The sequence below is a fragment of the Carlito syrichta genome, unplaced genomic scaffold (assembly GCF_000164805.1).
Source record: "Carlito syrichta isolate Samal-C Ts95f unplaced genomic scaffold, Tarsius_syrichta-2.0.1 Scaffold297549, whole genome shotgun sequence".
Taxonomy (NCBI): Eukaryota; Metazoa; Chordata; class Mammalia; order Primates; family Tarsiidae; genus Carlito; species Carlito syrichta.
In genome coordinates this window covers 27187-42167 of record NW_007241645.1, presented here as the reverse complement: position 1 = coordinate 42167, position 14981 = coordinate 27187, and the positions used below count along the sequence as shown (strand labels likewise).

Below are 14981 nucleotides of genomic sequence, written 5' to 3'. Positions count from 1 at the left end.
TGGCGATTCCATCAAAGCTGCTGTTGATGTCCACAGGTAGGAATTGCTGGAGCTGCCAGGGAAGTAAACGTTGGGCTAATTGCAACAGTTTACCAAAACAAACTGTGCTTAGTAATAAGGCTTGCTAACATAAGAGTCCAGAGAAACAATGTGTAAGGCTTAGAATGCAATGTGTTTTCAGCAAGTCATGAGTATTTGTCTGAAGGGAACTCTGTGGAGTTCAATTTCATGTAGCATTTCATGCTTCCAGAATGTATCCCTATCATCCTGTGGGTGTGGTTCCTGTCTTCAGGGTCACAGCTGAGTAGTAGTTGCCCATTTAATTTCCTGCATGTAGGAAAGGAAGAAAACAAAAAACGTACCCCAAAGAACCCAGGTCCCGTGGGGGAAAACATCATCTGGAAGAAGACATCATCTGGAAGGAGACATCATCTGATCCCCCATGGAACATACTGCTTTCTGGGAGGTTATTTCTGTATCTGTTTCCCTTTAGAGCCACCTAACAAAGGGGTGTTGGAGAGCAAGCCTCCGTTATGGGCTGCAAAATCTTTGCAGGTGGCTTACTGCTACATCCTTTAAAAAGAAGGGAGTTACATGCCAGTCTTGTTAGGTTTGGTAATATAATTTTCTTTAAAACTGACTCAAATTCTGATCTTTTTGTTTCCATACAGTTGCATGTGCTAGTAACTGTACTTGACTTTTTCCCCCCTAAATTTATTTTTTAAGCCTCTTATTTACTGATCCTTGTCCACCATATCTCCCTTTCTTCCTTTAACAAAATTGAAAAATGTCTTTTTGCAATGCTGCATTTTCAAATAATTCTTGCTGTTCAATCATGATTGTTTCTACATTTCACCTATCTGTATCTATCTATCTATCTATCTATCTATCTATCTATCTATCTATCTATCTATCTTTCACCCATCTATCATGTATCTAATTTATCTATCTAGCCTAAGTATACACATCTATGTATCCGACTCTATCTTTCATCTATCTATCTATCTATCTATCTATCTATCTATCTATCTATCTATTCCTTCTATCTAAATCTAGTGGCTGAGAACTAATCATGTAACTCATGTTATGTGCCTCACTGGTTGAATTGCAACACTATGAACACATTACTTATCTAAAAAAGATGAAACATTGTTTAATTACATCATTACTTGAATCCCGCAATGTGTGTTTCAATCACCCTACCCTTTCTTTGGAAATACACAACTGTCTCACAGATTCACAGACGAGCTTCTGCTCTGGAGACACCCTCCTTCTACAGATCCCTCTTCCTCCCCTAGAAAAGAAGCTCTCAGTCTCTGCACCAGCGCTGGGCTCTACTCCTTGCTAGAAGCAGGTCTCCTCCTGTAAGTCATAGTTTATATCCCAGCTCCATAAATAGAACCTGTTATGTTGCCCAGGTTGTTCTCAAATTCCTGGCCACAAGTGATCCTCTGGCCTTGGCCTCTTGAAGCACTGGGATTATAGGTGTGAGTCACCATACCTGACCTGTTTGCTAAAACTTTATTGTATGCTGTCACATTGCTCTGAGTGAGTAGTGCACAAAGCTGTCTGGCATTTATCTCCTGCCAACACTGAGCACTCTCTTCAACTCTTCAGTTGAGTAGAGGGTCAAACATGGCATTCAGCACCATTCCTGGTTTACTAAATAATGTAAAACATTATTAAACAATTAGGCTATGGTCTAATGTTAGAGAACTTGTTTCATTTTCATTAATATATATTATTTACTGTTAATATCAAAATTATTTCAATATTGAGAATGAGCCACTCTTCCAACCATATACACGAAGCATATAAAAATATGTACATTCACCTAGTATTTATAAATTTCCTTACATATAAAAATTGTCCTTGTAGAGTGTGTTACTAAAAAAACAAGAACATTAGTATTTATGGTAACTTGATGGAGGAAGCTTTTGGAGGTAATGGATACGTTTATCACCTTGATTGTGGTGATGGTTTCATGGGTGTATGCATCTGTTCAGACTCCTCAAATTGCATACATTAAATATGTGCAGGCTTTTGTATATCGATTACATTTAAATAAAGCTGTTAAAAAACTAAGAGTACATACTTTGAGTCTAGCATCTGATGTGTAAATATACTGACAAGTTTAAAACAGACAACTTTTGTCAACCTTTGGAAACCAATGGGAATGTAAAATATATTGTTGGCTATTTTCTATTTGAATGCACAAAAATTATTTGGTCATTGTTTAGGAGGAAAAATCATTATATCTTATGTGTTTCTGATGTAATAATAGGTATTTTAAACTGACATTATAAATAAAACGTTAGGTCACAATTGTACTGAAAATTTATACTGAATTTGGAGCAAGTGGTTCATTTGCTCTGTTTCAATGAAATACAATCCACCCCACAATAACAACAAAACTCTGGAATACACTTCAAAATATGTAAGAGGAAATCTGAAATCTCCCTGGATAACTGGATGATAGTAGCATGAGGATTCACAGATGCTCACAACAGGGTAGCATATGATCAGAAATAATTATCAGCATGTTTTTTTTTTCTGTATGATGTCTCTCATTAAAATTCAATTTGTCAAATTGGAGAATTTCTAATGTGTTGAGTTTTGTTTCATTGCCAAGGTATTTTTAAATCAGATTCCCTTCTGTCTTGTCAACAATAAGAAAATCCATATTTTTGTCAAATTATCCCAAAGAAAACAACCAGGTATCTACTGAAAGCATAATATAAATATATGTGATCCTACTTTGTATTGTTAATTAATACTGATCATAGTTTATGTCAAATGAAACAAGCACTATTAGCAGAAACTTCACTTTTACTGTCTGGATATTGAAGATTAGATAATTGACTTTTTGCTGATAACACAGCTTTAAATTTTTCTTGAGATTATGATTCTTATAAGAATGAATCTTCTTTCTAGATAAGTCTAACCCAAACTAAAAGAAACAATACTGGTCAGGTGTAGGTTAAATAACAAACTGATATTTTAAAAATATTCATTGTCTTTTGTCAAGCATCATAGTTTATGTTCTGGATTGGTAGAAATAGGCTACAAGTGGAAATACTTCTAATTATTTTTATTGAAAAACCCTACTAAATTTTCTTTGAAATTTCTGCAATGAGAACACTTTTCTCATGAGATGAAGACGTGTTGACTGATGCTTCTATTTGTCAGAAACAGCATCTTACAGTTTGCATCATCAGTTCTAACTCTGATGTGTTGACACAGACACGAAGTGACCAGATTGGAGATGCGGCTGTGCCTGCTGGATGACTCAAGATGAGTATTGCCCATCTCTCCCGTGGAAGCACTTTCAACATGAACCCTCTACTCTCTCTATCCCTGGCATGGGTCTAAGACAGTGCAACATCCTTTCGAAGCTTATTTGATCCCAGATGGTACTTTCCCCCTCAAATATCTACCGACAGTGCCATCACAAAGCCACTCAGTGAAGAGGGGAAGAAGAGTCAGGAGAGTGGGAAAAGAGACTCAGGCTTTGAATTGGAGCTGTCTGAGAGCACTAGCAACTGGGAAATTTCCCAATTTATCAGGCAAACTCATGCCAGGTGAAGACAGCACCTGTCAACAAGTAGGACAGGAGGGGAGGAGTCAAGGACTTTGTTGTTCACACCGCACAATGCTAAACAGGAAGATGCACGTGCTTCTAAGAATGACCTTGACAGAGAGTGTTTGTCCTGCCAGCTCCCAGGTTGCTCAGAACAAATGGATTCATCTCTTTTATTCTGACGTGTACCAGAGAATGTGTCTTAGGTTGAGATTCCCCTGACAAAAAAAACTGAAAACCAGCAACTTACCTGGCAGAACATCTTAAGAAGCAGCTGCAGGGCAGTTGAGAATGGAATAAGGAAGATGACGCATCTAGGAAGAGTAGACTGTTAAATGGCTATCACTATGGGCATTGGCATCGGCCCCATCTTATCTGTCCAATACACTGGCAAATCTTCACTAAGAGTCTTCTACTACTTAATTAAAAAATTATTTTTTTCTACCAGAATGTGTCTTCTGTACAGTTGTCATCATCAAGACCTCAGGCTCTTCCTTCTCTGTTTTTGGTAATTACTACCTCGGGAAGTAGAACTTACTATAGATTAATACCTTAATATCTGAAATAAGAATCACTTTTCTGGTTGTTCCCACATTGTGTTGTAAGTGTCTAAATGACAAGATTATGTCTTATTCTAAACAACTAGTATAATGGCAAATGGCAAAGTATGGGCTCAATGTTTACTGGTTGAATGGATTCTTACATTAGGCTATTCTCAAGGTTGGATTGTGTATTTTTCCAGAAGTACACCAGGTTCTGCCATAACAGATAAGATTTCTTGGCTTTTATAACTATGTTTCATCGTCAGAAAGGACTTTGAGGTTTATTTTGTCTTTGCAAAAATCCAGGGTCACTGATTGGTTCATGACACTGTTCCAGGTAGACAAAAAGTCTATAATTCTTTCATTTTCTTCTTTGTCCAGGGTTTCAGTTAGGTGCTGCTTTTCAAATAAAGGAATCAATACAGAGAGACAGAGCAAACCTATATAAATTGCATTTTGTCAAAGAAGTGCTGTCACAGGAACTAACATTGAGTCCATGTAGAAAACTGGAAATTCCACCAGTGAGGAGCTGGAAGCTTTTCACACTTTGTATTCTTTGTTTAGAATCTCTGCCAGAATAACTAACGTAACAGCTGTTTATTGTAGCTTGTCTGGGACAAGGCAATAAGTCAAGAATTAAGATTAGAATTAAGTTACAATACATACTTCCTTTATTCCGTGATCCACCTGTCTCTCTCTTAAAATGAAGGCAGAATTTTGCTTATAAATAGACACCTTGCTATATAGCAGCAAATATCAATATATTTTTAATGCTGCTTATATACTTTCAATAACTGGGTTTTAAATAGTTTTACTGTATATCTGTGACCACTGACATATAAAATAATTCTAGAATGTTTCCATCTCTTTTTCCTCTTAAAGAATCAATTTCTTATATTAAATAAAATCTGGTTTATTTCATATGAATACATTAAAAGTTTGTTTTAATTTGTTTGTTTTATTATTTTTTTATTTTTTTGAGTTGGAGTCTCACTCTGTCACACAGACTGGAGTGCAGTGGCCGCTCCCGGCCACCGCAGCCTCCACCTGCTGGGCTCTGGAGATCCTTCCGCCTCAGCCTTCCAAGTAGCTGGAACTACAGGAGTGCGCTACCACGCCCAGCTAATTTTTGATTTATTGTAGAGATGAGGTCTCGTCAAGTTGCCCAGGCGGATCTCGAACCCGTGGGCTCAGGCAATCCACTCACCTCAGCCTCCCAAAGGCGTGAGATTACGGCTGAGCCACCGAGCCTGGCTTAATTTGTTTGTTTTAGATAAAAAATGAAGATTGCTTTACACAATTATTTCTAAATTGAATAACTGCTGTTATTTATGAGTCATTTCAGTTATGCTTGATTTGGTGCTGAATTTCTATGATGCAAAATTTTTTTCGTTTCAGGAATTATCTGTAATATAGAATATTTTATATTTTGGAAAATACAACTTATTTTATAGAAATAGTATGTGAAAGATAAGCTTATTGTGAAGCATGATACTTTGGAAAAAATTCTATTTTATATATCACACTCTCTTAGTCAAGAGAAGTCATTTTAGTTAAGATGACTTCATAGTTTAGTAGCACTGAGGAACTCCATTCTGTTTTTGGTCTCAAAAATAAAAACAAACAAAAATTTCAAGAGATTCACCATCATAAGAACAAGCCCTGAAGAGAGGCAGTTCCTTAAAGGATGACCACAAATTATGGTTTAAAACGTCTGTTTAGATTCCAAGATATTTTCTATATTATTAATGAACTTTACAATGATATGTACAGATTAATTGAGAAGAACTGAACTGATAACCATATAATTAACTATACATATATTAAACATGCCTGTTTAGAAAGCAATATTATATATTTATAAGACATGTTCAAAGTTAATTAGTAGTTCTTCTGTATGATTGCTAGTGAGTGCTCAGCTAGGAAGGAGAAGGAGAGCAGACTACCATCACTGAGAATCTACAATGTGCCAGATGGTATAGACATAAGTTCATTGAATCTTCCAAACAATCTTAGCTATATGTACTATCACCTTGATTTTATAAATGATTTTGCCTTCTACATCACATATTTGGGCCTTTATTTTGGTGATCTGATACTTCTGCTAAAGTTAGGGTTTTGGTGGTCTTATTTTTCCAGCTCCCTTAGGTGATTTGTTAGACCGTTAACTTGTGATCTTTCCATTTTCTTGATGTGTGTTCATAGAGATATAAATTCCCCTCTTAGAGCTGTTTCCATGGGCTCCAAGAGGGTTTTGGTAAGATGTTTCTTCATTTTCATTTGTTTCCAGTAATCTTTTAATTTCTGTTTTGATTTCTGTGTTGACTAGTAGTTGTTCAACATCATACAGTTTAGCGTCCATGTCTTTGTGGGTTTGGGGAGAATTTTGATGGTGTTTATATTTAGTTTTATTCCAGTGTGGTCTGAGAAGGCGCATGGAAGTATTTCAATCTTATGGAATTTGTTTATGCTTGTGGTTTATGGCTGAGGTTGTGATTGATCTTGGAGTACATTCCATGTGATGATGAGTAGAATGTATATTCTGTGGTGGTCGGATGAAGTGTTCCGTAGGTATCATATTAAGTCCATTTGGTCAAGTATCAAGTTAAGGTTCTGGGTATCTTTGGTGATTTTTTACCTAGATGATCTATCTAGGGTTTTTAGTTAGGGACTTAAGGCCCAGCTATAATAACATTAGAGTCAGCAATTCCTCTATTGAGAATATACCCAGAGGAACTCAAATCATTCTACAAAAAGATACATGCACATGCATGTTTATTGCAGCACTATTCACAATAGCAAAAACATGGAACCAACCGTACTGCTCATCAAAACTGGACTGGATTAAAAAAATGTGGTATATTCATGATGGAATATTACACAACTGTAAAGAAGAACAAATATATGGACATCACAACAACTTAGATGGATTTAGAGTCTATAATACTCAATGATCTATCACAGAAACAAAGAACAGAGTACCACATGTTCTCACTCATAAGTGCACCCTGACCCTTTACCATAATACTATAAGAAAGGGATTGGCTGTAGCAGGATACTGCTGGGGTGGAGTGAGGGACTCAATATCAATAAGGGTACCTGATCTCAAACCAGGTAAAGTGAGAACGACCAAAGAGAGGCCCAAACTTTACCTGTATGATGACCACTTGTATACCTAATCCTGAATTGCACCACACATCTTTAAAATATAAATTAAAAAATATTTAAAAAACCAAAAACACTCCCTTTACCTTAGCGGTTAAATGTAAACCTTTATGCAATAGAAATGAATTCTTGATACTTATAATTTAAAGAGATGATTTTTTTAAGTGAGAAAATTGAACACAGAAAATAAACTTACCATTTGTCTACTGTGATTTGCTATAGATCTCCTTGTTGGGATATTCTGCTGTTTATCTGATTCAAGTTTTCTTCCAGTTCTTTCAGGTCCTAAAAATAAACTGATTTTTGGTTCTATATTTTCCTGGTCAACAATAATTAAATAGAGTTATGACACTCTTCATAATCTTTCAAAATTCAGTCTTTAAATCATAGACTTTCCAGCTTCAAATATGTAGATTTTCCTCATATGCAATAATATGACTTTGGGCATCTTAAAAATATTTTAAAATATTTTAAAAATATTGATTTATGCAAATGTTTAAGGAGCAAGTTGTTTGATTCGGTTTCACAGAAAAATCTCATTTAAAATGTTTTCTATGGTTATTATCAAAAGAAAAAAAATAATGACAAATGCTGTCAATGTTGTGGAAAAAAGAGAGCTCCATATTAAAAAAAAATGATAAATGTTGTCATGGATTCAGAAAACGGAGATCTCTAATTTATATTCACACTGTTGGTGAGAATATAGATTAGAAATTATACATATAGCTGCCTATGGACTTTGCAGCTACTCGGGTGGATTTAGAGTCGATCATACTCAGTGATCTATCATAGAAACAAAGAACAGAATACCATATGTTCTCACTCATAAGCTGACCTTGAACAATTATCATAATACTATAAGAAAGGGATTGGCAGTAGTGGGAAACTGCCAGGTGAGGGAGGATAGGATTGGCAATTGAGGGAAACTGCTAGGGGAGGGAAGGGCACACCTCATTAGCAAAGGTGCTGGAGTCCAGCTTCAGCTGGGTTCAGAGTACCCCAAAGGTGGAGACTATGTCGGCGATTGGGGGGAAGAAGAGAGAAAGAAAGAGACTGGACTCCAGTCTAGTGCAGAAGTGAATGAGTGTTATTGGGAATTACAACGGGTCTTTTATACACAAAGTCAGATGTGGGAGGGGCGTCCCCCACCCACCAGAAACCTTAATCCATGAAAACTTAATCAATGATTGCCTTTAAACCCTTTTCATATGATAATCTTAAAATCCCATAACAAAGGATAACCTAATCTGTGACTGACATATTCTATAAACCTTTTTCATCCTAAGCTGATTGATTTATGCCAAGTTAAACAATTCTATAGAAGCTTAAGTATTTACTTTACAAACGAAAGTGGCCCATCCCAGAATGTTTGGAATGTGGCCCAGTCCAAAGTACACAGTGGGTTACCTGCAAGTAACCCAGCAGCATTCTTTCAACAAAATGGCTGTCTTCTAAAATTATATTCTACAATTTACACCTTCAATAAATCCTAAGATCATGACCCAGAAGCCTGTGACCAATACTAAGGTTCTTAGATGTGACACGAGTTTGAATTATAAGTTGTGTGAAAGCCAAAACTGCAGTTTGCGGAAGAATGGGAGCAATGAGCTTCTGAAGTTAGCTTGTGTTCATCCCGGTCTAAGAGTTTTTATGTTTTGAGCTCACAGGAGCTTAATCTGGTTAGTGCTGAGTAGAAAGAGGGAGGAAATGGGGTAAAATAGCTCCCAAACACATCCTAGTGGTCTTGGGGTAAACAGCCCTTCCTGATCCCTAACGCTCGGTGGGCCTCCATGGCTGACTCCCAACACAAGAGTACCTGCATAATCAACGTTTGTATACCTAACCCTGAATTGTACCCCACATCTTTAAAATAAAATTAAAAAATAAAAATTAGTAAAAAAGAAATAGAATATAAATTAGAAATATACACTTCCGTATTATTATGGAAAACAGCATGGTGATTTCTCAGAGAACTAAAAGCTAGAATTACGATAAGATCCAGCAATTCCACTACTGGTTATATATCCAAAGGAAAGAACATCCTTATGTTGAAGAGGTATGTATATCCTCATTTATTTATTAGTCATTGTAGGCTTACTAAAGTTAAAAACAATGTACTTTGTGCTTTCCAATAGCTAGAAGAGAAGATTTTGAATTTTCCCAATATGAAAAAATGACAATTGCTTGTGGTGATTTATATGCCAATTTCCATAATTTGATTGTTACACATTATATACAGGTGAAATATCACACTGCAACTCATAAAATATGTATAATTATGTATCAGTGGAAAGCATCTTCTATTTGAACTATCTTTTATAACTAACTTCCTTCAGCTTGGATTTAGAGGAATTTCATATATTTCTCTGGTTTTAGGTTACAATAAATGATTTAAATTAAATCATTATTTTCATTTATTCATTCAATGACTTCATTTCTAGTATCCAGGTGCCACAAAACATTTCAGCATGTTTGTAGACTTGAGAAAAAACAAACACAGTTATTGCTCTCATAAAAATTACAATCTTTTGGGGGTAAACAGACATTAAAGTAACATTACAAGTGTGATATATAAAAGGGAAAACACCGGATTCTGTGGGAGCACATAATAACATACTTACTTTAGCTTTGGAGGTCATACAATGCCTAGACAAGTCAGAGTTACCCAGGGAACAGATGGGGGAAACCTGTTTCAAGAAGAGAAACATAGTGAGGTTCTGAAGACAAAGAAAGACCTAGTGCTCTTGAGGATGTTTAAAGAAGTTTGACACAGGTGGTGAAGAGAGAGGAGAGATGGGGCAGGGGACAAGATCTAAGAGAGATTGGTTGAGATTGTGAAAGATCTTATGACTCAGATGTTAGGATTTTAATGCTTATTCCCAGAAGTGAATATGAAGGCTTTCGTGAGTTTTGAACAAGAAACAACGATTAATTTCCATTTTTAAAACATCACCCCGGCTGCAGATTTGAGACTAGACTGAGGAAGAGACAATTGAGCAGTTGTAAATGAAGAAAAGTCACTTGGAAATAGATGCACTTACTGGTTGTGATATAATGGTGGCTTAGACGTTAGTGCTGGTGACAATTGCATGCAATCTAAAAATAATCTGGTAGATAAATCTACAGAAAAGAGAGTGTACAACTGGTTTTTGACAATAGCTTCAAGTCAATACATTGGGGAAATTATCTTCATTAAAGGATGCTGGAACAATTGAAGAAGCATTTGTAATAAAATGAACATCAACTATCACCTCAAACTGTAAACAAAATTAACTCCAAATGGATCAAAAACCTAAACTGAAACCAAAAACTATAAATCTTCTGGAATAACACATGGTAGAAAAAAATAAAAATAAAAATAATTTGGATGCAGAGCAACAAGATTTGGTGATACCTTGGTGTGATGAAGGAGAAGCAGTGACCAAGAATAACTTTATGGTGATGTTTATTACAAGTAATACTGGAAGAGGAAATGATTTTGGGGGAAAGTTTTCACTTTTATATACAATAGGTATAAGAACCCTTTGAACTTCTTGAATTAAGATGTCTGGAGCACAGTAGGCTAGATGGTGGAGCTCAAGGGAGAGAATGGAAGAGACTTATGGAATACCCTTTATAAGTTGCTATGAGTTTTCTACAATGTAAAGTTACCCCAATTTTAAGATTAAACAACAAAAAGACAAACAAACAAAAAGTTCACAGAACAAAACACTGCCTTGCCTTTAGGCTCTAAAATCATGTCTACTTTTCCTTTGTAACATTTTTGTGCAACTACATCTGATACTCACACAGAAGAGAAGTAGCCAATGAGCATCAATATTTTTAGGATATAAACTAAGTTGCTGTAACTAGAGAAGTGACTCAGAAAAGATGGGCATTTATTTTTCTCTTATATAACTACAGGGAGGTTGTGTGCTGCCCAAGACCCACAGGCAGCTCTGCTATCCTCAGAGATCTCAGAGGTCAAGTTCTCTCTTTCTTGTAGCACACATTCACCAGAGATACTCTCTTCACCCCTGTGTGAATTGTATTATCTCTATCTTTGAGTTTTAATTTGTAGGAAAAAGCTAAAAGTGGAGAAAAAAATCCTTTTTAAAAATTTTGACAGGTGAGGGATTTGATTATAACATTTCTCGAAAGACATAAGGTTGGAAACTGTTTTTTCCTCAAGGATTTTCTGTTAGAGAACGAAGATGTGAGGTGAGGTTAATAACTTGGAAAAGCTTATTGGCAATTGGAATCAGGAACGGACTTGTGCAGGATGAAGGGTAGTGGAGTTTAAAAAAAACATGACTGATCATCTGCTTAGGGTTCAGGAACTGATGATAAAATAGCTTGGTGTTGGAGAAAGCTTCTTCTTACAAATAAAAGGTAATTGCAATGCAATAATTTCTTTGATGCATTTTAATTTCCATACAAACCATTACCTAGAAAAGGATTACTTCCTCAATGTCTGTTTATAATGTATGACTTTTTCCTCAACCCATACCATGGCAGTTTACTCTGTATCCCGATGAAAAGATGATGTAGAAAAGAAACCCATTTCAAGAGACAGAAGTTTTACAGACTCATGGTAGAGATCTGTGGGTTTGAGTTCACATAAGAGAGCTGGCTCTAACAAGAATGTATCTAGTACACTGAGTAGAAGGTACCATCTACACATGTAAGTCCTATATTTTGTAGAAATTATTTCAAAACTTTAAATAATTCCCATTTATAGACATAAAATCTACTGTGATCGTATCCTACATTGGGCCCATGTATATACATTAGAAAAGTAAAATAAGGAAGAGTTAGGACCCTGGGGAATAAGAGGGCCACAAACGTACCCCTCAAAAAACACAGAGGAAAAAGGGAGGGGCCATGAAATACAGAACAATGTATAAACATTTTCCATAACTAAGGAGTGGAACAAATTGTCATTTTTTTAAAAAGACCACTGGGTCTTTTATAAAAGAAAACTATGTAGGAATAAAACAGCAATACAAAAAGAAAAAAGAAAAAATGGCAGACACCATATAACATCAGTATATAATTAAAAATTATGTTAAAATTTCAGGAGATAAACATATACTAACTAAAACTACACACACACACACACACACACACACACACACACATACACACACACATACGCACATACATGCACACACATTTCAGATTTGTTTGCAGACTGGCCATCGGCAAAAAGAAGTCAGTGAAATAGATCATTGCCAGATAAACAATTTCTTTCAATGCAAAGGCAAATTAATCTATAAAAATAAATGTGAAGGATTCAGAGAGAAACTAGGCATCATATCCTAATAGGTTAGACTAGAAACTGGATAGCCATGTTGTAATAAAATTTGGCAGTACCTAATTAAATTAAAATGTTCATACTCACAATCCCATAAATTTGTTTCTAGTATAGGTCTTAGAAAAAAACCTCAGATGTATGTACAAGAAGACAAACACAGGCTGCTCATTATACCCAACTTTTTATTGGAGAAATTTCTGAAAAAAGAAAAATGTCCTCTGATATGGTAAGTGATGTATAAAATATGGCATGTCCATATGGCAGAATACAAAATATAGCTATTAAATATGAAATGGCTCCATAAGTAACAATATAAATAAATGCCAAGATGTCATATGTCATTTTGCATTGGTTCATAAAAGATTAGCTTCAGTAAGATACATATGTATAGCATGATAGCAACTTGGTAATATTTTTTTTTTCACTTTTCCAGTAAGTTTTTATTAGTAGTTAAATCATGATTCAGGGTCCCAAAGTAGGGAACACCATATACCCTTTAGCCACCCTGGGAGAAGGACGGAGGATATAGCAGAGGTGGGGTGCAGCCAGTTCAGATCTTCCCGGGAAACGTGCCCTCAGCCTGGTGGTCATCCCAGGTTGAGACCCAGAATATGGGGCAGAGTGACTTGTACACACGCCAGTACCATTCACACACAGAGACATTGCCCCCTTTAGCAGTCATTGCCTTCTCACAGCGGTGGAAGTCTAGGTAGTTCTGCCAGCAGTTCCTGGTATGGTTCTGGTTGGGGAAGCAGCTGTCAAAAGGGGCAGTCTTATAGTTCCTGATTTTGGTCTTGATGTCTTCTGCCATGATACTGACTCCTAAAGATGCCCCCGATGCGCGTTGCCGCTCAATGTGACCCTCTCAACTTGGTAATATTTTAATAAAATGTGCAAAACAATTATATATGCATACACACATGAGGATATAGATACATAGGAATCATAGGTAGATGACCTCAAAATCACTAATAGTGTCTCACCTTCTAGCAAATAAGAAGAACATGTAAGTGAAATTCTGACAGTAACTTTGTGATTGTTATTCAGGCAACATAGGATACCATCTATTTCTCTATCTCTCTCTACCATGTCTTAAAATAGCCGTCATTTGTTGTCGCTTGTTGTACATCCAAAATCTCCCAGATATTTTTCTTTCAAGTATACCATCATTTCAATGGCACTAATGTAATGGAACTTCAGAGAACTCATCAGCATTTCATTGATTAGTATTGATCCAGCACAATAGATGTGCCAGGTCATGCACATATGCCAGACCATATCCACAGGAAGCAGAAAAATGGACACCCTAGGAGATGGTAAAAACAGAAGTTACTCTACTTCTGTGTCCAGAGAACAACAAAGACAATAATGCAGAATTTGAGGGCAAATGTTTAGAATCAGGCAATCCAGGATACACCATAAATTGATGTTCTTTCTTTCTACAACTTTTGTTCTTGGTATGGAAAAGCATTCTACAGAAATTATGTTTTCTTAAGAAATTTGGATTTCAAATGCCTATTTTAAGTACATGTAAATAATTATATTATGTATTATTCCAGTCTAATAAGTGGTGGAATAAAATATAAGATATTTTAGATTTTGTAAAGAAAGTTACGTATAGAGATCAGGCAATGCAAATATAATTCAATTTTTGCAGTAAATCATTGGAATATTTGTTTAATAAAAGCAGGTAATATATTGCTTTTGAGTCACAATGGTCTTTTCCTATGAAATTTAAAATATCATATGTTAAACAATAGTCTATTTGCATATCATTATATAATAAGCAATGTAACAAAATCTATATAATATAATGCAAAATCTAAGTTTCTGTGTATATGCTAACTTCCATGGCAAAAAAAGATTTTTCAGATTTGATTAAAGGTTTGGGAGGAGAAGATTTTGCTGGATTATCAATGTGGGCCCAAAGTAATCACAAGAGTTCCTAAAAACACAGAGTCAAGAGTGAAAGAGAAATAACAAGGGAATGGAGGAGAATTCAAAGAGTCAGAAGGAGATGAGTGGATGCTACACTGAGGGCGTTGAGATGGGAAGAAACACCTCAGCCAAGAAAGGTGGGTGGCTGCTGAAAGCTGGGAAAGCAATAAAATGGGCTTTCACATGGAGCCTCCAGAAGGAGCCAGCTCATCAGATACTTTAGTTTGCATCCAGTGAGACTGATTCTGGACTTCTGACTTTCAGAATTATGAGATAACAAATTCATGTTATGTTCTTTATAGTTGATAAGTTTGTGAAAGATTTGATATGGCAGCAAGAGAAAATGAATATGCACTCCTTCCAAAAAGCTTAATACTGGAAATATACATATATAACTTAATAAGTGTATATATATATATATATATATATATATATTATATAGTTCATGTACGTACATACA

At 35.7% G+C, this 14981-nt stretch overlaps 1 protein-coding gene across 1 annotated transcript; it reads right to left on the bottom strand.

Moving 5' to 3' along the window:
• Window positions 1–13006: 13006 nt before the first annotated feature.
• LOC110595358 (cytochrome c oxidase subunit 6B1-like) lies at window positions 13007–13442 on the bottom strand. Its single transcript, XM_021710706.1, has one exon. It carries the CDS (start codon window positions 13392–13394, stop codon window positions 13134–13136), a length of 261 nt encoding a protein of 86 aa, XP_021566381.1. The 5' UTR covers window positions 13395–13442; the 3' UTR covers window positions 13007–13133.
• Between the last annotated feature and the right edge of the window lie 1539 nt (window positions 13443–14981).

Coding starts and splice junctions, on each gene's coding strand:
- LOC110595358 (XM_021710706.1), bottom strand. CDS start 13,394: ATGGCAGAAGACATCAAGACCAAAATCAGGAACTATAAGACTGCCCCT.